The sequence below is a fragment of the Phalacrocorax carbo genome, chromosome 8 (genome assembly GCF_963921805.1).
Source record: "Phalacrocorax carbo chromosome 8, bPhaCar2.1, whole genome shotgun sequence".
Classification (NCBI taxonomy): Eukaryota; Metazoa; Chordata; class Aves; order Suliformes; family Phalacrocoracidae; genus Phalacrocorax; species Phalacrocorax carbo.
This window is the reverse complement of record NC_087520.1, coordinates 23143900-23168549: the sequence shown is the minus strand read 5'-3', so window position 1 is coordinate 23168549 and position 24650 is coordinate 23143900. Positions and strand designations below refer to the sequence as shown.

At 45.6% G+C, this 24650-nt stretch overlaps 2 protein-coding genes across 6 annotated transcripts in view; one reads left to right on the top strand and one right to left on the bottom strand.

The window, feature by feature from the left end:
• The first annotated feature begins 182 nt into the window (after window positions 1–182).
• PSME3IP1 (proteasome activator subunit 3 interacting protein 1) lies at window positions 183–15107 on the top strand. Of its 2 annotated transcripts, none has more exons than XM_064459109.1 (7): window positions 183–273; window positions 3151–3296; window positions 3489–3587; window positions 6920–7042; window positions 11086–11218; window positions 13155–13219; window positions 14352–15107. In XM_064459109.1, the coding sequence occupies exons 2-7, from the start codon at window positions 3167–3169 to the stop codon at window positions 14567–14569; spliced, it is 768 nt and encodes a 255-aa protein (XP_064315179.1). In that variant the 5' UTR covers window positions 183–273; window positions 3151–3166; the 3' UTR covers window positions 14570–15107. The 2 variants fall into 2 exon arrangements, with proteins under 2 accessions (XP_064315179.1, XP_064315178.1); XM_064459108.1 differs by having other exon boundaries at window positions 188–273; window positions 6920–7046; window positions 11090–11218.
• Window positions 15108–18038: 2931 nt separating this feature from the next.
• CPNE2 (copine 2) overlaps window positions 18039–24650 on the bottom strand; it is a 59331-nt gene continuing 52719 nt past the window's right edge. For 3 of the 4 annotated variants that reach the window (XM_064459106.1, XM_064459105.1, XM_064459104.1), the window contains exons 14-16: window positions 24458–24591; window positions 19604–19840; window positions 18039–18622 (exon numbers count right to left, since the gene is read on the bottom strand). In XM_064459106.1, coding sequence (XP_064315176.1) covers window positions 18515–18622; window positions 19604–19840; window positions 24458–24591 — 479 coding nt within the window. In that variant the 3' untranslated portion in view covers window positions 18039–18514. The remainder of the gene's footprint in view (window positions 18623–19603; window positions 19841–24457; window positions 24592–24650) is intronic. The other variant, XM_064459107.1, reaches the window with a different exon arrangement.

The following is a 24650-nucleotide window of genomic DNA, read 5'->3' as shown; positions in this document are numbered from 1 at the left end:
ATCGCCCCGCGGGACCGCCCTGACGTTACCTGGCGGCCAACCCACCCGCGCGCCTGCTCTGCTGGCGGCCGCCCCGCGCACTCCCCTGCATCCTGTAAGGGCAGCGGAGATTGGCTACTGGGTGGGGGGAACCGCCTAAGGAAGAGGTCGCTCGGTTGGTTCTTGTGGGCGGAAGGGGCGGGGCGACTGGACCGGGGCGGGCCTAGGAGAGGGGCTCAATGGCGGCGCTCTGGGCTGGGCTGTGCCTCGCGCTGTAACGGGTCGGCGGTCGCGGTAGGTGGTGGCAGTAGTGGCAGCTGCGGCCCGAGCCTTAGAGGGTGGTGGCGGGGCTTGGAGTGGGGACTCTGTGAGCGCGGCTTTGGTCGTGCTGTGGGGCCCTTCTGGCGCTGGGGCGGAGAGGGTTGGGCCCGAGAGGGCCAAGCTCGGGCCCCGCGAGCGCGGCGGGCTGGGGCGCGGCCGTGCCGCGGGCAGGGGCCGCTCCCGGAGGGAGGGAGGAGAAAGGGGGCGGCGGTGGCGGGGAGGGCTCGGCGGCGGGCGGGGAGCGGGCCCCGGCCTGGGCGTGCGCCGGGAAGGCTCGCCCGCCCGCCCCGAGCGGAGTCAGGCACTGACGGGACCTAGTGCTGGTGGTAGGTGTCCGGCTGCCCGCGGCGTGACGGGGAGCGGCTCTGCACCGCCGGCTGCAGGCCGGCTCCGGGCTGGTGTGCGGCGCTTCATTTGAGGCGCTGCGGCGGTGTGGGGAGCGCTGCCCGAGCTTCGGGCAGGGCTGGGTAGAGGGGGCCGCTATTTAACGGAGGTCTGAATGTACCGGGAGCTGCACACTGGCACCCACGACCCGATCTCTACTCTAGGTCTGTTATCTAGATCACCTAGCCTAGGTGATGGCAAGGGCAGGGGAGTTCTATGGTTTTGATCTTGGTATCAAAACGTGTGGGTCGCAGTGGTGACATGTACTCCTGTCACTTAGAGTGGCAGTGTATCACTCACTCAAATGTAGTCACCAGACAAAAACCATAGGTGAGCAGGGAACAGTTTCAAAACATGGGTGTTTTGTCTGGTCTGGAAGGTGTTCTGTGCATTCGAGGTGCACAGAATTCAACAAGACTAGCAAACTTTGTAAGTGTGAGTTTACTTAAATGCAGTGCTGCTTGATTTTATTTTTCCCCCCATCTTTATGGCCCAGGATGTGGTGAAGTTATTATTTGTGGAAATGTGTTTCACCAGATGCCACTTTCTAGCATTGCACTGAAAATACTGTAGCTGTATGTCAAGTCATAATCAAACCTTAATCCACTACAGATATCTTAAAATATATTGTCTAAGTGAACTGGCTGAACAAGAAGGCAGATGGCTTGCTGTTGAAGGCTTTTGTCCCCAGATGATATTGTGCACTCACTGAAAACTCTTTAGTTTACTCTCTAAATGGATGGATCAAGGTGACAACCTGGTTCTCCACTTGTATCTTGTTTGTACAGCGCTGGGGTAGGAAAGCTGGCCTTGTGCTTAGGACCTGTACTCAGGAGGGAGATTTGGTTTTCATCTCTGTAGGTTTCCATCTTGAACCACTTTTGGAAATGACACTCAAAGAGCAGGTGCTCCATGCTTTCTGGAAAGGAGATGTGTCTTAGGGTGGATTTTTGTTAGATGTTCTTCAGAGAATCCTTTTGTCTTGACTTCTTTTGATAATTCCCACCTTAAGAATGCATCCTGCTGTAACACATGTTTGTCCAGTGCTCTAACCTGGATTTCTCCTGAGACCTCAATTTGTCATTTGTAGGGCAAATAATACCCCACAAAAGTAGCAGTTTTTGTAAGGATGGCGGGAGTCTGCTTTCTGCAGGAGTGGTTCCTTGTGGTTTGAAAGAAGGATGATAAGCTGGTTCCTTTCATTATTTGGGTTACTGCCTCCTTCCCTCACTGGGAAGGTGGTGTTCGGGGTTCTCTTGCAGTGGTGAAATGCAGGCAGGGTGAGAACCTAAATGAATAATATTTGACAGTGCAAGGGCAAATCATCTGTAGTCCCTGGGGTACATGTTGAAGTTATACCAAGGAAATAAGAAGAAACTAGAAAAACGAGAGAGGTTAGCGTGACTTTAAATGAACAGCTGTGTTTATGTTATGTTTATGTTGTACTTGCCTATACAGGCTTGATGTAAGAAACAAAACTAGACATTAGTGCTTCATTCTGTAGCATGGAGTTGGCAGAATAAATCTTGAAAGGAGCCTCTTAAGGCTAGTACAAGCAGTTTGTTTCACCCTGGGCTTACAGGTGTCAAGGCCATGAGTTTCCTTCCTAGGATGACTCCCTGGAGCATCTCCACCCTATCCCTAGTACTGCCATGGGTGCCTGGCTAGTATTCTGCAAGAGGATCTCTCAAAGCAGAGGGCAGGTGTGCTGTGTGAGGAGGGCTCTGCTCACTTGGTCACAAGTGCTGCTCCTGTTTTCTAATGCCAGCCCTGTTTTAGCCCAAGGGAATTCCCTCTTTCACTCACCTCTTAAACTCTGTATAACCCTGACAGACAGCCCTCTCCACATCATCTGTTCAAGCCTAGCTCTCCCCAGAGCTGCAAAGGGTGCAGAATGCTTTGGAAGGTTAGAGAGATTAGTTGCTAAATTCTGAAATCTCACTGTTAAGCACTTATAAATATATGTATTCAAATAATTGAAAACAGGCAAGCTTTCTTGAGTTTTCACAGGATGGGCAAAAAGAAATTAGGCAAAATGAGGGCAGAGTGTTGGATCCTTTTTCCAGAGGTAAGAAGTGTAAGAACTGAAATAAAAGGATGTGAGTGTAGGTGTGGGGATTTTAATTAATTTTAATTTAAATGCTCTATTTATTTAAGCAAGGTAAATCCAAGGTGGGCTGGGCAAAATTGCACTGAAACGTGACTTTTAGAAAAGCAGCCTGAGGCGGATAATTAACAGGACAGACATAATTATGACAAAGAGTGAAGAAGGAGTAATAGTTGGTGATTTTAGTCTCAGCAGTTATGCCATGAGCGGGTGTCTTAATCAGTACTTACTATGTAGTGGTCATTAGAGTACTGAAGTTACTATAAGTGTGGTGGGCCTGTTTTCCAGGGAGTGTGGTAACGTCACATGCGCTGACAAGTGAAATCAGGCCCCTGGTGTCTTTCATACTGTGTTTTTAGGACGGGCTGTTCCACAATGGATGGGGGAGATGGTACTGCTGACCTTGTGATTAACAAGAGGTTTGTATCTGAATCGGAGCTAGAGGAGCGACGAAAGAGAAGGCAAGAGGAATGGGAAAAGGTCCGAAAACCTGAAGATCCAGAAGGTATGGATTAGATTTTAAATAATTACAGGAAAGAGATCCAAGAATATTTCACTTTTGTGGAAAACAGAAATAAAAGGTGATAGCTTGTATTCTACAAGTTCAAAAGGTTTTTACATAAAGAAACTGGGAACTGTTGGCAATTTGGTATTTCTAATGTATGGTCTCATTTTCTGATTTATTTCTTCCTTTCAGAATGCCCAGAGGAGGCATATGACCCACGTTCGTTGTATGAAAGACTTCAGGAACAGAGAGAAAAGAAGCAGCAGGAGTTTGAGGAGCAATTTAAATTCAGTAAGCACTAGCAGTTACTATTTTGAACTGAAACCCAGCAAAATGCATGTATAGTGTGCAACAGCTGTACACAACATATGACTAAGGGACATACCCGCGTGTCTTGTCTGTCTCTCTGGGAGGTAAACAGAGGCTTCAGAAAAGTATTATTGAAATCTTGTATTTTTCAAGGATGGTAGATGTTCCTGCAGATAACATATTGCTCTGGGCACTGAGACAGCACTGCACGCATGTGAAATTCAAAAGTTGCTTGGAGTTATGAAGCTGCATTCCTGTAACGGTACAGGAACGATACTAGGCTTGTTTTGCACATGAAATCAAAAAAGCCCTGATACCAATCCATGGAAAAGTGGAAGTGTGTTGTGGCTTTGTGACTCTTGAAATCATGCTTTAACACAAGACCGTCCTGTTTGAATCAATAAAAAGAAATCCTGTTCCAGCAGGTGTTACATTTCCAAGCTGTCATTAGTTGACACAAAAGTGATTTGAAGCTCAAGATTGCTATTTGGAAGAAGTAAACAAACAGGAGTTGATTCAAAAAGTAGATCTTTAACTCTTCTGTTGAAATGGAAATCTAATTTCTACTGATGTTTGAATTTCTGGTTTTATAGAAAAATCCTTTGCATTGTATCACCTGTATATGTGCTGCTGAGTGCAAAGATGATAATGAGAACTAGAAAATTATTAGTCAACCATTTTGGGAAAAAGGGAGCTATTGGCTCCATCTAAAGAGAAGTGAGGATGATACTGTGGGACTCCATTTTAAGGTGGGTTCTGATCAATTTTGGTTCTTTAGCTGGAAGCCTTACCCTCAAACTACTGTGTTCTTTAAGCTCCAGTTTGCGTAACTGGATTCTCTGTAGAATTTCTCTTGTATTTGCAATGCAACAAAACTATGTTTTATCTTTAACTATGGCACAATCTTGGAGTTCTGTTAGATAATACTCCCTGCCCCTGCAGATGCTATTGAGTGCATTACTGATTACCATGATTGCCTTTCCTGTTTTGTAGTACATGCTTTTAGAATTGTTCCTGCAGCCAAATTTCTTTAGAAGAAGGTAAGTGGGAGGAACTGACCACCTAAAGCTCTGTGTCAGGTGGACTGTGGACCACTAGTTTACCTCATCAGAGTTCAGCCCAGTTTGGCCACTTGTGAAAAGATTTGTCCCGATATGCTTGAATTTGCCTTAAAATGTTGATAAATATTTTTTCTATCCATGGGAATTTTGGAGGAATAGAAAACAGGTTTGGTAAGCATCGAAAGAATATCTTCATTTTCAAAGTGAAGTAGTTTTATAGGATGTTATAGCACTTTAAATGAAAAATAATACTGGTATTCTCTGAAATGCAACTTTAAAAATCCTTTCTGAATTATTATGGTAACCAAAGTAAGGGTAAGTGGAAGTTATTCACTGTCTCTTAAGTTTTTTCTTGTATTTAGTGGTGGAAAATACAGATAGCAGCATTAATGCAATAAAGTCTCCAGTTGTACCTACAGGATTCTTTCCAGCTGAAGAGTTTCTGGTTTACTTCAGCAAACTTTTGATCCAAGTCATCTTTGGTGATGTGACTAAACAATTCTTGTCCAAGTAGCCACCAGGAAGCTGACTGCTCTCAGTCTAGATGGGAAAGGTTTCTAATAGCTGTTGAAATGAATTGCTTCCTTTGCCAAGTTATGTTAGATCTGCAACGTCTTCCCTTTAGTTCAGGCAGGAAACCTGTAAACCAATGTACTGGGATGAGAGGCATCCCTGAGAGGGAGTAACCTAAAAGTAACCCAGTGCTGCTTTTAAGGCAAGCTTTGTGGAATAACAGATACCTGCTAACCAGGAGAACAAAACCTACTGCAGACTATTTAGTAGGGAATCTCAATAACATCAGCCATGAGGATCTCTATGGCTGCTTCTCTTAGTTTGCAGATCAGGCAGGCAGAGAATGAAAGTAACTTGTGTCACTCGCTTCAGAAAATGTCCAGAGTTTCGCTACTCTTGCTGTCTATTTGAAGGGGCCCTCAGCAGTAGTAGTGAATGCTACAAGTTACTGTTTAAAGATTTACAAACGAGCTCTGCATTCTTAGAGTTGGAAAGAGTAGGGATCAGCCTTTAAAAAGTAACCTCAAATAATAATTGATTTCTAGAGCTTTTCTCTCAAAGACCAAAGCTTGCCAATTATCAGTGTAAATGGATTTCTTAGCTTGACATTAAGGTCAGTAGGACTTGACTATGTGGGTGAAGATTAAAAAAAATATGGCGAGCTCATGTAAAAGCCTAAAAATCCTCTTGCAGAATTAAACTCTAATGAAGACTAAAGGTGGTGTTTGGGTTAAGATTTCTGAGGATGACTACAAACAGCAAGACTTGGTCTTTATAAAAAAAAAAACTTTTTATTACCTTTCTAATGAAATAATTTTATTGAGAGACATTAAACGTTTCCTGAACAGAAAATAAGACCTTCCTACTGCACTAATGTATACTTTCCTTAAAGTAGGGTAGCATGTTTAGAAATAATTTATTTTTGTGCAGAAGTTAGGAATTGTCTTCTACATGTGGGGTTTTTTTAAACAGATCTTAATCTCAGTTGAGTTACTAATTGTTTGCTTTAAGAAAATGTACTTCCTATTTTGAAGCAAGATTTATGGAGAGAAGTAATGTGGGTTTTTTTTCCAGTTATTGGTTGGTTTAAGAACAGATTCTGAGGAGGCAGGCCTAAACTCAGTGTCTGAAGCCAAAAAACCAAATACATCATTGCTTAATGTGGTTTTCCTTCTTTTGTGTAATCTGTTCCAAAGGGCGTTTCAGAACTGCAGAAAGGCTGCTTGTGTGAAGACTTGGTCAATTTTCCTTAATTATATCAGCAAGGCCAATAGGATTTCATGCCTTCCTATGAATTGTTTCTTGCTTTTCTCTGTAATGTGTTCAAACTGTGTTAGTTTATTGTTGTTTGTGTGCTTGAGTGTGTAAGAGTTTTGGCTTGTTAGCATGCAGTATCATTAACTGGGAAGCATTTTTATTCCTTAATTACAGAATCCAGCAGATATCTTATGGAGTTAGCTTCGTACCTTTTTCTTGGCACAACAGTGTGCCTGCTGGAGTACCCAATTCACTCAGTCACCCAGGGCTCTGCTCCCCGCATCCCCAGTGACTTTCTACAAATTGTTCTACCTTAGCAGCATTAGAAACGTCATATGCAAGATGTGACCACTTATCTACACTTATGGGGGCAGTTTGAAATAATTCGAAAATGTTCTAAGAGAGTTGTGAAGTAACGCAAAACAAATGGCTGCTCCCTAAGTGGTTTTAGTATATCAATATGCATTCTTTTTCTTTATTCAGAAAATATGGTCAGAGGCTTAGATGAAGATGAGACGCATTTCCTTGATGAGGTTTCTCGGCAGCAAGAGCTACTAGAAAAACAACGAAGAGAAGAAGAGCTGAAAGAACTAAACGAATATAGAATATCCTTTGCATTAAAATGGCTGGCAGTTATATAGAGGAGGATAAGAGACTGGGCTATATTTTTATTGTGTCGTTGACATTCTGTCTATAAACCTGCTTTACAGAACATGTACAATGAAGACTTTTAATGTTTTCATTGTTGCTTGGATCTCCCACTGTAATGTTTGATATTCCACCCCATCGACCCCCACATCTCTGGTACTTTTCTTTCCTTCTACACCTCCCCATTGTTTGGGGTTTTTGTTTTTTTTTCCCCTGTTATTAAGGGCATGAAATACCATAGCTAAACAGAGAAAGAGAATGTAAAGGAAAACCAGCCTATTACTTCTAATCTTTTGCTTTTGTCTTATTGAAAACTAAATGTTCTTCTTTGTTTTTGTTTTTAACTGTGTATTGGCTATTTTTAACATATCTGTTTGAAATAATGTTTGAAATAATGTTTGAATTGCTCTCTGTTGTTATTCTTGAGGTATATAACTACTTTCTCCTTGCTGATAACTGCAGGATACAAAATTAAATACATCTGTGCACGTGCACTGACTTCCTTCTGGGAAGTCAGTGCCCATGGAGACTCAGCTTCTTTGGGTAATACAGACTTCTAGACAGTACTAAAAGCAGGACAGTTTGGCTTTGCTGTTAAATGACAAATTTTCATGAAGATGTGCTAGAAAATAATATAGGATGCTTTTTCTCTCTGAGCAGTGCCAGTCAAGGGACGTTGGAATGATATAAGGATTTCTGAGCTAAGCTAGATATTGGGTTTTTTGAGGTTCGCTGAATCTGTGCAGAACCTTATGGTATCTTTGTCTCCTAATGAAAACCATTGCTTTTAAGTCATCACTGAAGAAAAAGCACAAGTTCTCAGGATGCTTTAGTATAAATGAAGGAGTTTGTGGACACAAGGAGGTGACCAAAACCAGTCAGTAAATAAAGCTGAATAGTGCCAATGCTACAAAGATGTGCATTACCTTGTATTAGTTAATGTTTTACAGCTTGAGTATGTGTTCTGTGAAAAGCATCTAAGTCATCTCAGTAATGCCTTTATGAAAAAGCAATACTGATAGTTTTGGGTTTGTTTTTTTTTCTTTTACTTCAGAAATAGGCTGTAGTTGATTGAATGGATTTGGAATATTTTCTTTACTTGTTGGATCTAATAATGGCATGTTCATGGGATGTATTGAGTTTTGGTATTGGTTGCTTGCAAGTCTGGTGCAGGGATGTACAGTGTAAGATTGTGCTGTGGAAGCAGCTGACAGCTTTAGTTAGGTGACATATGTCTGGGGTGAACCATACCAGCCCAGAGGGAAGCTTATGTTGTCTTGAATTAGCCACATAACACACTGATCCCTGAATTTACTGAGCAGGGCTTGTTCAAGACATACAGGCCATCCAACCTCAAGTCTTTGCAGTCTTAGTAATACCATCTGGCTCTGTATATAAAATCTTGCTGTAAATTAAACTGTAGAACTCATTGCTGATGGGGTGGATGGAAGGAGAATGTTTTTATAGTCTTATGAGAAACTGAGAGGTTTTGTCCATTCGGTTTCCCTTTTTTTTTTTTTTCTTTTCAACTATAATATTCCAAGCAACATCAAAGCAACTTGTAAAATGGCTCATCTGCATTTGAAATTTTTGGTGGTATTCTTTTAAAATGCAAAAGATATTTTTGCATCTGCAGGTTGTTATTAATGGTTTTGTCACTACAGGTAAACATGCTGGATCTATAGGTACTGTTCAAATGCTCTTCCCAGCTAATAAGAGGAATGTCAACTCAGTGGATTTGATTATTTGGTCTTTTTCCTGGTATGACATCCAATTTAAGCTACCTAAGAGGCATTAATTTAATGATAAAACCTATGTCAATATTCAAGTACAGAGCTTTTTTTTTATTTTTTTAGGTTGAGCAATCATGAAATCATATGTCTTAAGGATAAACGTGCCTTGGAATATTTTAATGTGCTCTTGAGCATAAGAAATTCATATGCATGGATGCATGGGAATTTTACTTCCTCCTACATGAACAACTAGGTTTTTTTGCTCCTTACCCTATCAAGACTCTGCTGGTCTGACAGTGTTTAAAGATTTTCAGATATACAGTTATTTTTTTAAGCCAGTTCCAAGAAGTATTGAACAACAACATCCTCTTGTCTTAAATCCTGTGTAAATGTAGGAGAAGTCCCCCTCCAAGAAGCAGGCTTTACTGTAGGACAGCTTTTTAAAATGCAGTTGATATTTAAGATTGAGCGGTTTATTTCTGATGTAGCCTTCCTGAGAGGGGACACTTTTTGGCTGGGTATAGCGTTACATTTGCTAATGGCAGCAGTACCTATAGAATCTCTTAAAAATGTGCTGCGTCTCAGGTAGTTGAGGAGTGTTAGGAGAATGGCTCCTGGATGGAAGTGAAAAGCCTGTAATTTGGTATCTTTCTTTTAAAAAAGTCTTTGGGTTCCTCAGCCAGGCTTTTGTAGTGCAGTATTAGAATATAACAAGGTAATGAACCTATATGTGGAAGTTGAACACTGCAGTGTGTGGAATTGTGTGTTGCAACATCAAACCATGTTTGACACAACGAGCTTTCAGGTGGCTTCTGGTAGCCACAGGATGGCACTCCTGTGCCATCTTAAAAAATAAATGAACAGTCTGGTTTTGACTGAGACTTTCTATTAAGGTAGGGAGTGGTCTGGGTTACTGCTGTGTTCTTAGGCAGATCAAATTAGGAGTGTTCAGGTGCCGTTCCTTATTGTGAAGTGGTTGGAGACTTTGAGGGTGTCACTTCAAAGGAAGGTGTAAGAGGTTTTCATTTGCAGATGTTCAGTAGTGGGGAAAAACCCCTATGATTTCAAATATATCGTCCCATTGATGTGAAATTCACTATCCAATAGTTGTCTGCAATAACCGGGGCACCTGTGAAACTCCAGCTTGTGGTTATGGCACCTGATCAGTGGAACTGTAGTCAGAGAAGAAACTGGTGGAAAGCTAGATTTAGGGTTATAAAGAAATACCCTTTTAAATTAGGTTGAGTTGCCTTTGCTATGTGCTGTTCAAAAGTTTTGCAGAAGCTTTTGTGACTCCACTGGCACCTCATTAACAAACAGGGGACTTTGAGTCATCACATACAGCTGGACATTAACTGTTATCAGGGTCAGGACTAGATTCTGCCACAGCAGGAGATCTGCTCACACCTGCGTGTGCAGGGTGAGTGTGCCTTAATAACAGACCAAGCTCCTTTTTATCCTGTCCGAGAACCTGCTTCTCCACCTCATTATAGGTTTCAGCTGCATCCCACCTTGTTAACACTGTTTTAAGCTGCCTAGTTTTTCTGTGTAGTCAAGTCTTTTTGGGACAGTCTTGGACCACATGCACCTTAATCAGATCTGTCTCCTTCCTCCTGGGGTTGCTGTTCAAACTGGCAGTAATAGCGTGTGGCCCTTACAAAGATATGAGCTGAAAAGTTCGAGTGATAAATACCAAAACAGAAAATTGAGCCCTTTTGCTTTGGTAGGCCGAAGTCTGCTGGGCTCAGCAAAAGGAGGGTTTGAGGAGTGGAAGTGAGCCTACACATATTGCTACTTAGGGTTATTTTTGTAAGGATTAGGAGTTGAAGCAGCAAATTTGAATTACAAATGCATTGATCCCCGTAGAAGGGGGAAGTACTGCATTGCCTTTTTCTTTCTTTCTCTCCCCCACCCCAGTTTGACCTTTTTGCTTTTCTGTGACCTTTGGGAAAAGGCAGGAGGATGGATATATTTATGGGTGCTGGGTGTGTCATGCCTTTCTGACTTCAGAAAAGCAGCTCCTGGTTTGCTGCCTGGATGCTTTCACAGGGAGAGCTGGTATTGATACCTGAGAAAGCACCAAACCCAGAGAGTGAAGTCTCTTCTGTCTTGGCCAAAGGTGCCAGCTGAATGTCATTACAAATAAGTTTATTTTGACAGAATATGTGAATGAACTTGCTGCTGTCAGCAGAGCCAGCTAAATGTATTGGAGAGGAAGTGTCTGTTCTCTCCATTCCTTCCTGGTTGATCCTTAACCCTTAATTCACAGCACTCTCACCAAAGTGGGAGTCAGTATGGATCCAAAGAAGGAAACTGAGAAGAAATTGCCCATGAAGTCAGTGGAAAACAAGAACAAATTCTCTCAGGCAAAGCTGTTGGCAGGAGCTGTGAAACACAGAAGGTTAGTTTCACACCTCTAAATTCATGAGGAATGGAATCCAGTTAGCAGTGTAAAGGGAGGCAGGCCAAAACTGCCTCCAGAGAGTGAGGTGTGAACCTTAGCCCCATAGAAAAAGGGGGGAGGTATAAGAAAAGACCAGCCTTGTTTCTATAGGCTCTTACAAACTGTGGGAAAAACATGGAGCAATTCAAATAGGTAAGTATGTGTAAAGCAAGTGGGTAGACTCTTCATTCGAGACTGCCAGTCTTGGGCAACCCTGCTTGGGGATCTAGGGGGAATCTATTTTATATCTCTATTTGTAGATATCAGTGTCACCTCACTCGTAATTTAATTCAGGTTTGTGCCTGAATCTGTGTCTAAAATGGATTGTTTTAATTGCTACTGCAGGCAGCATGGGTGAGACATTAGTTACAAGAAAAGGCCTTTGTATACCAATTCGATCCTGAAGGCATCAGGCAAACTTGTTCCTCACTGATGCATCCACACCCTTTCCATCCCAGGGCAATGGTAGCAGGGTTTGTGATCTGTTTGCAGTTTTGGTCTTGGCCTGCAAATGCAGCTGCTGTGTGCTGCAGGTTATGGAGAAACTAGGCACGTGGGGCCAGATTATTTCCCACAGGTGAATTGTCTAATACTTAAGGTGATTACTGACATCTAGAAGTTCAGTCAGTGTTTTTGAATCTGACCCAGAGAATTAGATAGAAGTGTACCTTGCAGGGTGATGTTTATCTCCAAGTACAGCAGTAATTCATGTCTGGAAGCTGAAGTGAGCGCTTCCACCACCTAAGGGGGGAGTTGGGCAGTTGTTTTGATTTTTGGAGGGCAGAGAAGAGAAACCCTGAACTGATAACAAGCAGACAACAATGGTTTTTTGCTTGTAACTACTAGTACTTAACCCAGTAGGATGTAGAGAAGGAGCTGGCATGTGGTTAATGGCAGATCTAAAGCCTGCAGATGGCATCTATTTGAAGAGAGCATCTTAACTGACATATCAGTGCCATCACAGACTTGCTTTGCAGTCTTCTATTTTTGCTGTCTTATCTTTTGCAAACTGGCCAAAACCAAGTGTAGCGTGAGTGCAGCATCTGCTCTCTGAGCTTTGTAGTTTCCTGTAAAGGATGTATTACTATTAGAACCTCCCTGCACAGAATAACCTTTCATCCATACTGCACGTTCTGACAGGGGCAGGAAAGAGTTAATGCATAAAAATGCTCATACTTCATCACTTCAGTTCACCACAGCTGAAGCTGGGAAGCATTTGTTTATGTGGATGGCTTAGGATTTGGGAATATGCAAGGGGGGGGAAGAAACTGGGTGGTGATAAGGAAGAGCTACAGAAGTTCTTAAGAGTTAGTAGTCCAAGTAATGCTCATTTTCTCCAACACTACTTTGGATGCAAAAAGGACCCCTTTCTTTTTTAGTTCAGACACTGCAGCTGTGTGTGAATTGCTGTAGAACCTACTGGGCTTCTTACTGGGTACAAGATTTCTAGATGTTTTAGAACAGGTTCTCTAGGTGCTTGAAGGAAGGGAAGGAAACACTGGAAGGGAAAAGATACCAGTGTCACGCCATCAAGTGTGGTAATCATCCACACATGCAGGCCTGTGGTCCTGTGGGGTGGCGCATTCCTGATCTGCTGTGGGGTACTTCCAGCTGAATAGGCAGCTCAGGGTTACTGTGTAAGAGGTCTGACTTGGATTGCCAGAGGCATGTTTCTGTTTCCCAGGTTAACAAGCAATACTTTTAGTGTAGGTGTTGGCTCTTTCAAGGATCCTGCATGTTCCCCGAGGAGTCCCAGTCAGCAGCAGTTAGAAGTGGTGATGGTCATCAGGGGCCCCTGCTGGCATTTGCTGTAGCATTTGAGATGTGACTTTAACTTCACCATAATTAAGTGGTTGCTTATGAGGAACGAGACACTTTCTTATTTTTTCCACAGTTCAGATGGTGGTAACAGTGTGAAGAGGTTGAAACTAGATGCTGATCATGATGAAAAGAATCAAGGTATGTCCTGATTTGTGGGAATGTGCATGTGGGAAGCTGTCTGTCTCTCACCTGAACAGCAACTGACTCGGTGATAAATCTGATAGAGGATTTGCTTTTCTGCTCCTTCATTATACAAGACAGCACAGACTGCGGTGGGCGTGTTCTCTCTTAAAGCAATAGAAGTGGTTACTATAGGCACTGACAGCCTGCACAGAAAATAGGGCTGGAGGGAACCTCTACAGGTCATCAGTCTACCCTCTGCCTAAACCATTTCTAACAGATGTTTGTCTAATCTGCAAATAGAGGTTGTGGACCATCCTTAGGCAGTTTATTCTAATGCTTAACTGATTTTACCCTTAAAGAGTTTTACCTGATAACTAATAGGAGTCTCTGTAGCTGCATTTTGAGCCTAGTGCTTGGCCTGTCAACAGAAGACATGGAGAACAGATCACCCCTTTCCTCTTCACAGCAGTGTTTGATGTATTTATATACCTCCACTATTAGCTTTTTGTGCTATGAAGTGATTTTGTCCATCCTGAAACCAATTTGTTTCAGGAGATTATGGGGAACTAGGAGAAAAATTAAGTTGCTTTTTAGTCTTTGCTGTCAGGGCTGCAACTGACTTGCTGTCAAGATACCCTGACACAAACAGGGTGAGCTGCAATTGTGTAATGACAACCCAAGGCACTTCCTGAATCTACTGTTCAGTAAACTTTCAGAACACTGGAATTAATTAGCTGTGGAAGATGGGAGATGTTGACTAGCAGAGCAATGGAATAAAACTTTTCCCTAACTATGCTTTTATATCACCAAAAAAATACTCAAGTACACAAAGCAGAGCTATTTATTCTTATTTAGTGGGTTTGGTATTTGACAAGCATCAAACTGACAACTTTAGAATAAAAATCTGTAATGCCAGCATAGAGCTGGGCTTAAACTAGTGATGAGGAAAAAAAAATCCCCTGAGGTAGCAAGTCCTTCCTGTCAGAATAGCTTTATTGCAGCATAAAGCTGCCTTATGCTTTAATTAAATCCTGCAATCATCCACTGCTGATGTGGCAATAGCAGGTGAATGACACGCAGCAGTTCCTGGGGTGATTAAAAGCACTTTCCTGGGCTCACATTTTTGACTGAGGTACCTCTCTTTCAGAAAAGCCTTCCTGTGTTCCCTTGGGGAGCAGCTCAGTGGGAGGCTCCACGGTCCACTGTCCCTCAGCAGCTGTGTGCATTGGGATCCTGCCTGGCCTGGGCGCCTACTCAGGAAGCAGTGATTCGGAGTCCAGCTCGGATAGCGAAGGCACTATTAATTCCACTGGAAAGATCGTCTCTTCTGTCTTTCGTAGCAACAGCTTCTTTGATGGTCCATAATGAAATCCCTCTGTGTGTAATGTAGTGCAGAGTATCTTCCAAAACCCTGATGGATGCTTGATGTATCCTTCTGCCCCAAATATAATCTTTCTAGCTAACCTCTCAACTTTAATACAGTCGGATACTCCTAAAATAACTCATTATATCTTTCTTTTTTCTTCTTTTTTTCCCCAACTTCCCATTTCTGAGGTGCATACTGAGCCTGGAAGAAAGGCTGCCATCCTAAAACAGAAGGCACACCTGGTAAAGTAATGAAGGTCTGAGGATAGGGAGGAGAGAGGTCTATATTTTAAAATTGTCACGGAAAGAAAGAATTCCAGTGATCCAAGAAGTTTATACAAGACTAACAGGCAAAAAATACTCACTTGAAGCAGTGAAGTCTTGTAGAAACAGTCATGTGTTCTGTTTTAAAATGTCATTTTTATTCTGTATTTGAGAAATGGGGGCAGAACAAAAATTAAGCAGATGGTGAAGTGTAGATTGCCATGACACTGTAAAGAAGTTCTAGTGTTACATGATTAAAGACATTCTGAGTGCATTTTTTTATCTCGGCTTGTGCCATTCATAACTCTTCCCATTCCATTAAGTAATTTCTGCTCTACCTAACCAGCCCCTTCCTCAAACCACCATCCAGGAGAAGTGCAAGCCAGCCTCCTACAAATATCATGATGGCCACGGGAAACTCTTGTTGTGAGTGGGTTTGGAGGAGCTGCGGTTGGCTGTTCTGCTCAAAGGCCACTGCTTCTGCAGCAGCGCTTTTGACAGATCATTCAGCTTTTCTGCAGCAGCGTCCTGAAGACCATGAATCCAGAGTGGGTGGGATACCCCAGTTCAGCCAAACCTCTCTGTGCAGAAGCTGGAGAACTCCACCATCCTTTGCGGTGGTTTTTGCAGTTGTATTGGATATAAGAAACCTTACATGGGCATGTTTATGGGTGTTACGGACCACAGAGCCAGGCATGAGCAAGAAGTAGGGAGTAAAGCGGAGGGCCTGTCCTTTTCATCTGTGTGCAAACAGTGCTAATGGGAGATCAGTGGGTTGGAACAGCTCAGCTCAACCGCTCAGAAGTGGAAATGTCTTTGAATTCTTTACAGTCTCCCTCACAGCAGTCCTGCTCTATGTCAATGCTTCGAAGTGCGTGCACTTCTGAGAAAACAGCTGATGTGTGCGTACTGAAGGGCAGTTATCTGAACGTGACACTAAGTAACTTGGACGAGAGCATCTGGGATAAAAGCAGTGAAACCTGAAGGCCGCTAGTAGGATTCATGCCTTAGCTTGAGTATTGAACTTTCCCAAAGGAAACAAGGAGAGTTATGCTCATGCTGCAGCTATCCTTAGCCAAATACCCTTTCTGTTTGCACAGTCCTGTTCCACAATCGGATCCTTAAAAACACTGTAATTCCTCCCCTGTTTTTCTGGGATGCCCGGCACCTCTTGTGTTTGCTCCAGAGTTGCTCCTGCCTCTTCTCTTAGCTACCCTGGTTATGGTGGTTTCAGGTGGAGAGTAGTTAGATCTCTTTCTGCCTCTGTAATGGTTTGCTTTTGATGACTTTCATCGTACTTGGTTGTGGAGTGAAATGGAAGTGGTATACAAAAAAAACCCACCTGTTTTTCTTGAAAGTTGCATTTTTAAGAGCCATGAGCAGTTGGAGTGAGATGCAGGTGTCCTTCGCTGGCATTAAGCTAGATCAATAATCTGTACAGAGTCAGAACAGCCTGGCCTGCCTGTGAGCATGGTGGGACCATTTTCCTGAGTGACATTTTGCACAACTGCAGTCAAAATGGCTGATTTAGACAGAAATTTATAGTGAGATTGGGCATATAGGGTGGTGGTGGCGGCACACAGGGGCTTTAGGTGAGACCAGGAGAGAGTGCTGGTGGTTCTGCTGGACCCTACATGGGCAGGAGGAAGTGGAATTTGGTAAAAGCAGGCGTGAGAGCTCCCTGCTTTCTTCTTCTTCCTGGAAGAGCAGGAATAGGGGACTTAGGGAACACCTTTAGCTCACACAAGCCTTTGAGACTGAGTCAGCTCTGCTGTTCTCATGGCCTGGCCCCTGTAAACAAACTGCAGAGCTGTCATGGCTTGTGACTCCATCCGTTGGTCCCGTTTACCTTCTACAGTCAAAAGCCATCTGACATTAAAATAAAGTGCACTGAGAGACATGCTGGGACATGAAGAGTGCAAGGGATGGAGGATAAATCACACCTCTTGGAAATGGCAGCCGTGGCAGTAACCTTGCCCTGGGGCTGACATGCTGGAGAAGGGACGGCTGGCTCCAGCAACTCTGTCATTCAGTGGTAGATTTAGATTTTTTGTTGTTGTTGGGGTTTGGTTGGTTGTTTTGGGTTTTTTTGTTTGTTTGTTTTTTAAGGCCTCTCTCTTTGCTGTGACTGCATAGTGTATGCTTCATCCCCTCCCCAGTTAAAGCTTCATAAACTGCTTGTTGTCTGTGCTAGTTAAAGCTTCAGAGAGGTGTTTAAAAAAAAAAATTACAAACCCCCACAAACACTCTACTAGCAGAAGAGTTTACTAGCTAGTGCAGCTGCCTGTGAGGTTCTCTTATGGAAAGAAAAAAAATTATTTTTTCCAGAGCTACAGACTTTGATCTGGAAGCTGAGCTGTATACAGCATTATTTTCAAATGAGCCACCCTTCAAAGGCTGATTCTCCATTTGGAAAAGAGTATTGTTGGTTGGGGTTTTTTCCTTTCCAGGGGGCTTTGCAAGGGGAGTGTTTCATAGAGTTGTCCCTCTTCTCCCAATGGATGGGGCCTCACCCAGTTCCGTGCTCGGACCTGACTTGCAGCCACATTGTCAGCTTTGGCTCCATGCTTTGGCCAAGCTGTGGGACTGCGCAGGGCACGGTCTGCTTGAGCTGGGAGTAAGGCTGGTGATCCCTGCAGTGTGTTCAGCTTTATACCTGCCAGCTTCAAAAGGCTGTCATCTAGTTACAACAGAAGAAAGCAGCAATTAGTGCTGAAGACAGCACGTTGCTGATGAGCAGCTCGAAGGAGCTGCTGGAGAGCAGGACTTCATTACCCAGCCCATCTCTTCCCAGGCAGCAGGGAGCTTTTGTTACTCAGTCTTGGAAAAATTTCTAGAGATGAAGCAGCAGCGAACCATGAAATGCCCTTTGACAGTTTGTTGTGGGCTCGCTGGTGTTTTCCCAAGCATGCATGTGTGCACATGCACACCAGCCCCTTGCCCTTGGCTCAGGCGGGCACAGAGAGCTGGGGGAGTGAAGGGGTGCTGCCCTCCCCAGGGCATCTGTATTCACTTCCACCTTCAGTAAATCATCCCCTGGCACACTGCTGTTGATGGCCTGGGGCTGATCTCGGGGCACAGTGAGCAGAAACACTGAGTGCAGTGTGAGCAGCTAAGGGACTAGGGCAGCCTGTGTTAGCGTGACTCAAACACCCAGTGCCACTGACCACACACTCCCAGACCTTCCCATCTAGGAGACCCTTGATTTAAATGTCCAAATTTCTTTATTAACCTGAGTATAACAAATGTAACATGTACACAGTATAAAAATGAACAGAGTGTGACGGGGTACAGGTACAACACAGATACACAAACTATACAATGACCAGTCCATTGAATGATAATATATTAAGCATTTCATTGCTTGGAAAAAGCAAGTTTTGCTTGTAAAAATTGTATCCTGTTCCACTGAAATTATACAAAGTACATTCAATACTGAAAAGTGACTCAACAGAGCAGGACCAGGGCATGGCCTGGCTGCTTAGTGTTACCTTGGTCCGGGGCTGTACAAAATTAATCCAGACATTTCTGCTGGGATGAGTTTTAAGAATTTAGCAATTAAATTAAGAAGTACAAAGTGTTGCAGGGAGGGTATTCTTCTCTTAAAAGCATGTGAAACATGCACTCTCGGTAGGACCAACGGGCTTCGGCAACATGCAGAGGGCACAGCCTGGCACAGCTCTATGCGGGCTCTGAGTTGATGGGCGGCAGGTTTCGGTGCTTGAAGTACTGCACGACTTGCTGGGGCAGCTCTGCCAGCACAGCTTTGGCCAGGGTCTCCTTGGGGGCCTGCAGGCAAAAAGAAACAAACTCTGGCATAAGAATGGCCGTAGGGGACTGACCAAGCAAACGTGACTGGTCTGTCCCCAGCTCTAGACTGAGGCATTTCATTTAATAATCCCTAAAGTCTCCTGACAGCCAGCATTTTATACACGTGGGATTATATTCTGTACTACACCTTCCCTCCAGGAGATAATTCACTGGCAGGGAGGAAGGAAACATCCTCAGTAGGTTAGAAAGACCAGGTATTGAGTAACAGCAGGTGAAATGGAAATACATTGATTAGTTGCAAAAAGAGGGAAGATAAGCACAGGCCGAACTTCTGCTTCCTTTGGCAGTCCTGTGCCAGCAACAGCATCCAACCCAGGGCTGAGATGGGCAGAGAGCTGCATCTCATTTTGTCATCTTTTTCTTTTTTCTTTTACCAAATTTTTTTCAACACACTGCAGTGGGAAGCCATCCTGCAGAGGGGACATGTGCAGGGCCAGTGCTAGCATTACCCCTTTCTACAGACACTGGGAGGGGGCTGGGGGGCTCACGGCTCACCCCCAGAGCTGGGGAAATTCAGCGTTAAGCCCTCAGCACATGGCAGAGAATGGGTGCTGGATGAGACCCGAGTGGGAGACAGCAGCATGGGACTGTGGTGAGGGATGCAAGCCCAGTACCACCCCACCATACTGCTATGACCCTGATATAATTAACTGCTCTTTTGAGGAGGGGTGGTAGAGACGGGGATGCTCAGATGGAGCACGCTACGGAGATGCAGAGTACTGTTGCCCATGCGTGCCTCTGCCTGCAGTGCTGGTTTAGGTAGTCCATGCCAGCATTGCCAAGGGATGTAGTATTTAGGGTCACGGTAAGGCAGGTGGCTGCCAGCTCTCTACCTTTTGCCTCTAGCTGCCTCTAGCAGGGCTGCTCCACATTCAAGGTCATTTCCAGGCTTGAGACCCCATTTCTGCCTGCAACCCCCTCCCTGCTGCCCACACTCACATTGCGGAAATCCCGGAAGGGCACGAACTGGACGATGTCACGCACGGCCTCCTCGCCAGTGTAGGAGCGCAGGACCCGGCTGTCCCCGTCCAGGAACTCCATGGCGGCAAAGTCGGCGTTGCCCACCCCCACGATGATGATGGACATGGGCAGCTTGGACGCCTGCACCACAGCATGTCTTGTCTCATCCATGTCGCTGATCACCCCGTCTGTGATGATGAGGAGGATGAAGTACTGCTGTGCAGGGAAGGGAGGAGGGTCAGACCCAGTGGGATGTCAGCAGGTCCCCATGGGATTTGGGAGCTTGAGGTTCACCACTTCCCAGGACAGCTGGCATCACTCCACTTTAGCAGTCCCCAGAAATTTCAGGTGCTCCCATTCCCTATGGTTTTTGAAAGATAATGACCAAACAACAAACCACCCCCCACCCCAAAATATTTTGCTGATTTACTGATTTACTGTACTTAATGACAGAAAAAAACCCAAGCTGTGCAGAGCTTCTGTGTCATGGCCAGGTGCAGTTTGGGGCTAAGACATGAGCCCAGTTGGGAGATGAAATCTCCCCCACCCGCACAGAGCGAGGCAGAGTGTGGTTCCCCGCCAACACGCCCCTGCACCACTGGGGAGCATCTCCTGCATCCGGTGTCAGGCTGTGGGGCCCACCCCATGCTCAGGGCTTGTCCATCTCCTGTACAAAGCTGTGGGTCTTGGAAGCACCGAGGAGGGATGCAGAGGGCACTGGAAAGCTGGGGGAATGCCAGAGCAGGGGCGCTGGCACCCAGTCTCCTTCCTGCAGGGAAAGGAGGGCAGTGGGGCTGGTCCACAGAGCTGGGAGAGGATGGACAGATGGTCCTGCTAGACCCAGCTCAACAAATGTTGGGCATGCAGACCCCCAAAACGCCCATCTCCTCTGCCTCAGAGGAAAGTAATGATTCAATTTTGGCACATTACACAGCTTGCGTGTGCTGGAGAAATGACGAAAAAACAAGCACTTAAGTGCATTAAAGCCCTTTGTTCCTCTCCTCATTCTTTCCATTTCCTCTGAAAACCACTAGCAGAGCTGTCCTGGAAAAGCAAGTGAGGGAATGCAGCCCCAAGCCCATTTTCTTGGTCTTCCTCCAACCCGCGTCTCCTGAAACCTTCCCTAAGCAGCGTCTTCCCTCAACACTCTCCAGTGCTAAACTCCAAGTACAAATGAGGCTGGGTCGAGCTTAAACACAACCCAAGGATGCAGGTGAGGAGGTTTTCCCAGGCCGGAGCAGGCAGGCAGCCCCTTCCCGACCCCAAACCCTTTTGATGCATTAGACCTGCCTGCAGAACTCTGCCAGGGGTTTAGTTTTTCCCTAAATCTGAACTTTTCAGAGCAAATCATGGAGAGATATAGGGCTGAAGAGCAGGACCTCAACATCCGCGTCTAGAGGGTAAAGACCTGCATGCTCCTACGTGGTGGCCAGCACTGGTCATCGCTGGCAGCAGGACAAGTGACTGGGGCCTGTCCCTGTCTGGGAACCAGTACAGGAGGAAGAGTAAAACCTCGAGGAGAGCAGCTGATAAGGGGAATGACTTTAAGCTGATTCCTCCCTTCCTCCCCTGGCTTCTGCACATGGTCAAAAAAGGAAACCCGGAAAGGACTATTAGCCATTGTTCCCTTTCTTCTGTGAAATCCATAACAGGATCAGAGAAAAATGCTGGAATGTATGCAGGAAAAGGTGGGAGGAGCAAAGCTCATCAAATGTTTATTACAAGGTATTTCAGAGGCCAAATGGAATAAGAGCTGATGCTGGGGTTCAGCCTCAAAGCCCCGGGGGCTGCAGTGAGGCGAGCTCATGGGGAGTGTCATTACTAGCAAGGGAGCAGCGGGCGCTGCATGAGAGTGTCAGTGGGAGATTCCCAAAGGAGCGATGACAATTTTGGTGGTGTCAGTAAATGGCAGCGGGGCAGGGGTGCTGGCAGCACCTCCAGGCTCCAGCTGCAGTACCCAGCCGGGGTGCCATGTCTGCCGAGCCGCAACCGGCGCAGCGGAGGCAAGGACCAGGCTGGCCCCATGGCTGGATCCCCCTGGGCTGTGGTCTCCATCGGCACACCAACCCAGAAGCACCTTCCCCCTTTCTCTTCTTTTGGTTGTTAAAATAGCCAATCCCTGAATCCACCGAGGGCTTTGGGGATGATTCCTTGTCATTTGCTAACAATATCAGCAATTAGGCTCATGTGTGTGAGCAGGACTTGAAGGGATTAGACAGCATTAAACAGCATGCAGTAAGGAAAAGGGAGGCTTGGATGCAGGGATCCTGCTAGAAAGGTGTATGTTAATTCCCCAAAGCTTATTAATCCTTCCCTGAGAGTCAAATCATGTGTAATCCCTCTGTCTCTCCCCTCCCCCACCCTGACACGTTTTAGTCCTCCCATCCCTTAAGAGCTGATGGCTCCAGTGTTTGTGATCCATGTTGCCATGGAAAAACTACAATTTTTTTTTTTTATTTGAAATGTTGGGAGCAAGTGAGAGCAGGAGGAAGAGGAGAGTGGGTCCAGGTGGCTTTGCTGCACACATTGAAGATGAGATGGAAGAGGAGAAGACCCCGGGGGAGCAGGATCCCTCATCAATAATGCTTTGTGCTGCCAAAAAAAAATACCGAGCCAACACAGGCTTGCCTCTGACGGTACTATTAGTGCCCATTATTTAAAATCTCCTTGATTAAACTATTATTGCCAACGGAGGGGTGCAATTTGCATACGATTAGTGCCTCTGCTCAGTGCAGAGCCTGTGGGTTTCTCCCTCCCCCACAGACGCCGAGAGAGAAAATGAAAAAAATTAGAAGCGACCTCGATTTGTGCTGAATTAAACCAAATTCAGTATTTCCTTGTTCCTGGAGCTGGGAAGAGCAACAGCGCTCAAGGCAAGGCTGGAAAAGGTCCCCTTAGGGAGGAGGTTTTGGGTATGAGCCAGCTCTGCTCCAGGCAGGAATCAGGGAAGCTTTTATCCTGAGGCAGCTCCTGCCACACACGTGCTGAAGCCCCAGCTGAGCTGCTTTTGGCCAGCAAAAACCAGGGTCCAGACCTGCCATCCTCCACAGTCAGCCACAGGGACCCAAGTGAGCTCCATCTTGCAGTCTTCAGATGCTCTTTGCACCCCTAAGAGGACACCCTGCTCATCACAGGCAAGGCTGGACCCATGGCTGCAGCTCCCAGCACACGTGGGCATCCTGGCATCCCTTCAACCACCAGCCTCACCCTCCAAAACCACTCTGGCACTGTCTCCCTCATGGCCTGGTGCAAGTGAGCATGACTGTATGGGACCCCTGCGCTAAAGAGCAGCTTTTTGACGTATGGATGTGAACAGTCTGATGGACTAATTAACGGGAACTTCCAGGACTGCTGAGAGGCTGGAGTGACTGCACAGGAACCGAAAGCCTGGCTCTGAGCCTGCTGCTTGTCCAAGTGGTGTGAAAAGCAATGATCAAACTGAACTATCCTGTGGTTTTCTGCAATTCCCCCTCAAATATAAAAAGTCATTCTAAGGGGAAGAGCAGAAAGGTCTTCTCCTCGCAAAGGATTCAGATTCAGCCATCAGCCACATCAGAAGGATCAGGCTTTATGCCACAGCACGGGCTTGCTCTCTCCTTCTGTTTGCAAGGCTGGATGTGCACCCCCAGATCTCCCCAGGAGATCTTCATGGAGGAGGGGGAAATGCTTCCCCCAGCTGTTTGTTGTGTGTAGAAGGGAAATAAGCCAAAGGTTTGAAATCATGCTCAAGCTCTTTCCTGTTCATGTTTCCCACCTGTGCTACAGCAGCAGCATCACCATCCTACTGTCCCCCAGGGACCCAGAACCGTCCAATCCATCCTGCCCCAGGACAGTCCTGCAGCACACAGGAACAAGAGGCTGTTTTGAAAGCAAGGACGACACTCCTCAGGACTATTGTTCACCACGTATCCATAAGGACAGAGGTTTCCTCCTCAGATCAAAGCCCCTTAGAGCTCAGCAGAGGATATTTTAGGAAAAAAATTAGGAGAGAGCAAAGTTATCCTTACCCGTCTCCTGCCAGCTGTTGGCTGGCACACATCAGGGACTCCTGAGCCTGAGCTCGCCCTGGTGCAGAGGTGAATGGCCCTTGATAGCTGGGTCTGCCATGAGTACACCCCTTCCCTCTCCAGACTCTCACAGTCCTCAGCCTGGGCACCATCCCGGGGTGGTCTCAGCTCCCTGACTCCACTGCACACTGGCCTGTTGGATACCCATCACCCAGCCTGGGGGGCCTTGCAGGCCTTCCCCATAAGAATTAGGGAGAAATCAATCACTTTTTCACCATTCATGGTTTTATGTATCTCTGATATTCCCAGTTGACTTCCTGGGCCAGATGGTGCCAGCTTTATTGCTTCCCATAGAGAAGCTGCTCCACACCACTGAGTGTCTTAGCCAACTCTCTTGCTACCATTCCCAGGGCTGTTTGATCATCCTTGAGATAAGGGGACCAACATGGGTTATCTCCTTGAGATAGGGGGACGTTGCTCAAGGTATCTGTAAAAATCCAAGGGACAGCCACTTCATGGCATCTCCCACCCTCATCTCAGTTCTCTCCCCAGTAATTTCTGATTTTCCACAGCTGCAGTTTTGTTGACTTTTGTCAAGTTTTTTTCTTCCTAAGAAGCATCTGCAATGACTCTACACTCTCTGTCTGAAATGACAACAGCCAAATGAGAGCCCACAGCTCCAGGGACCCCAGGGATGGTCCTGGTGGGAAGACCCTGCCTCCCTGCCTACAGCAAAGGAAAAGACACAAAATCAAGCTCAGGCTTTGCATTCGCCTGCCCAAAGCCATTGGGATTGCCATCACATCATGGGATCTTACGGACTTACAGATGCAGCCTCCTGTTGGGTGGCCTGAGCCGCAAAGCGGGCCACGTGGTTGATGATGGGGGAGAAGTTGGTGGGTCCGTAGAAGCGGATGTGGGGCAGGCAGGCTGAGTACGCTTGGACAATGCCCTCTACACCTTCAGGGAAAGCAGAGAAGCCAGCATTACAATGCACCACAGCCCAGGCCCACCACAAG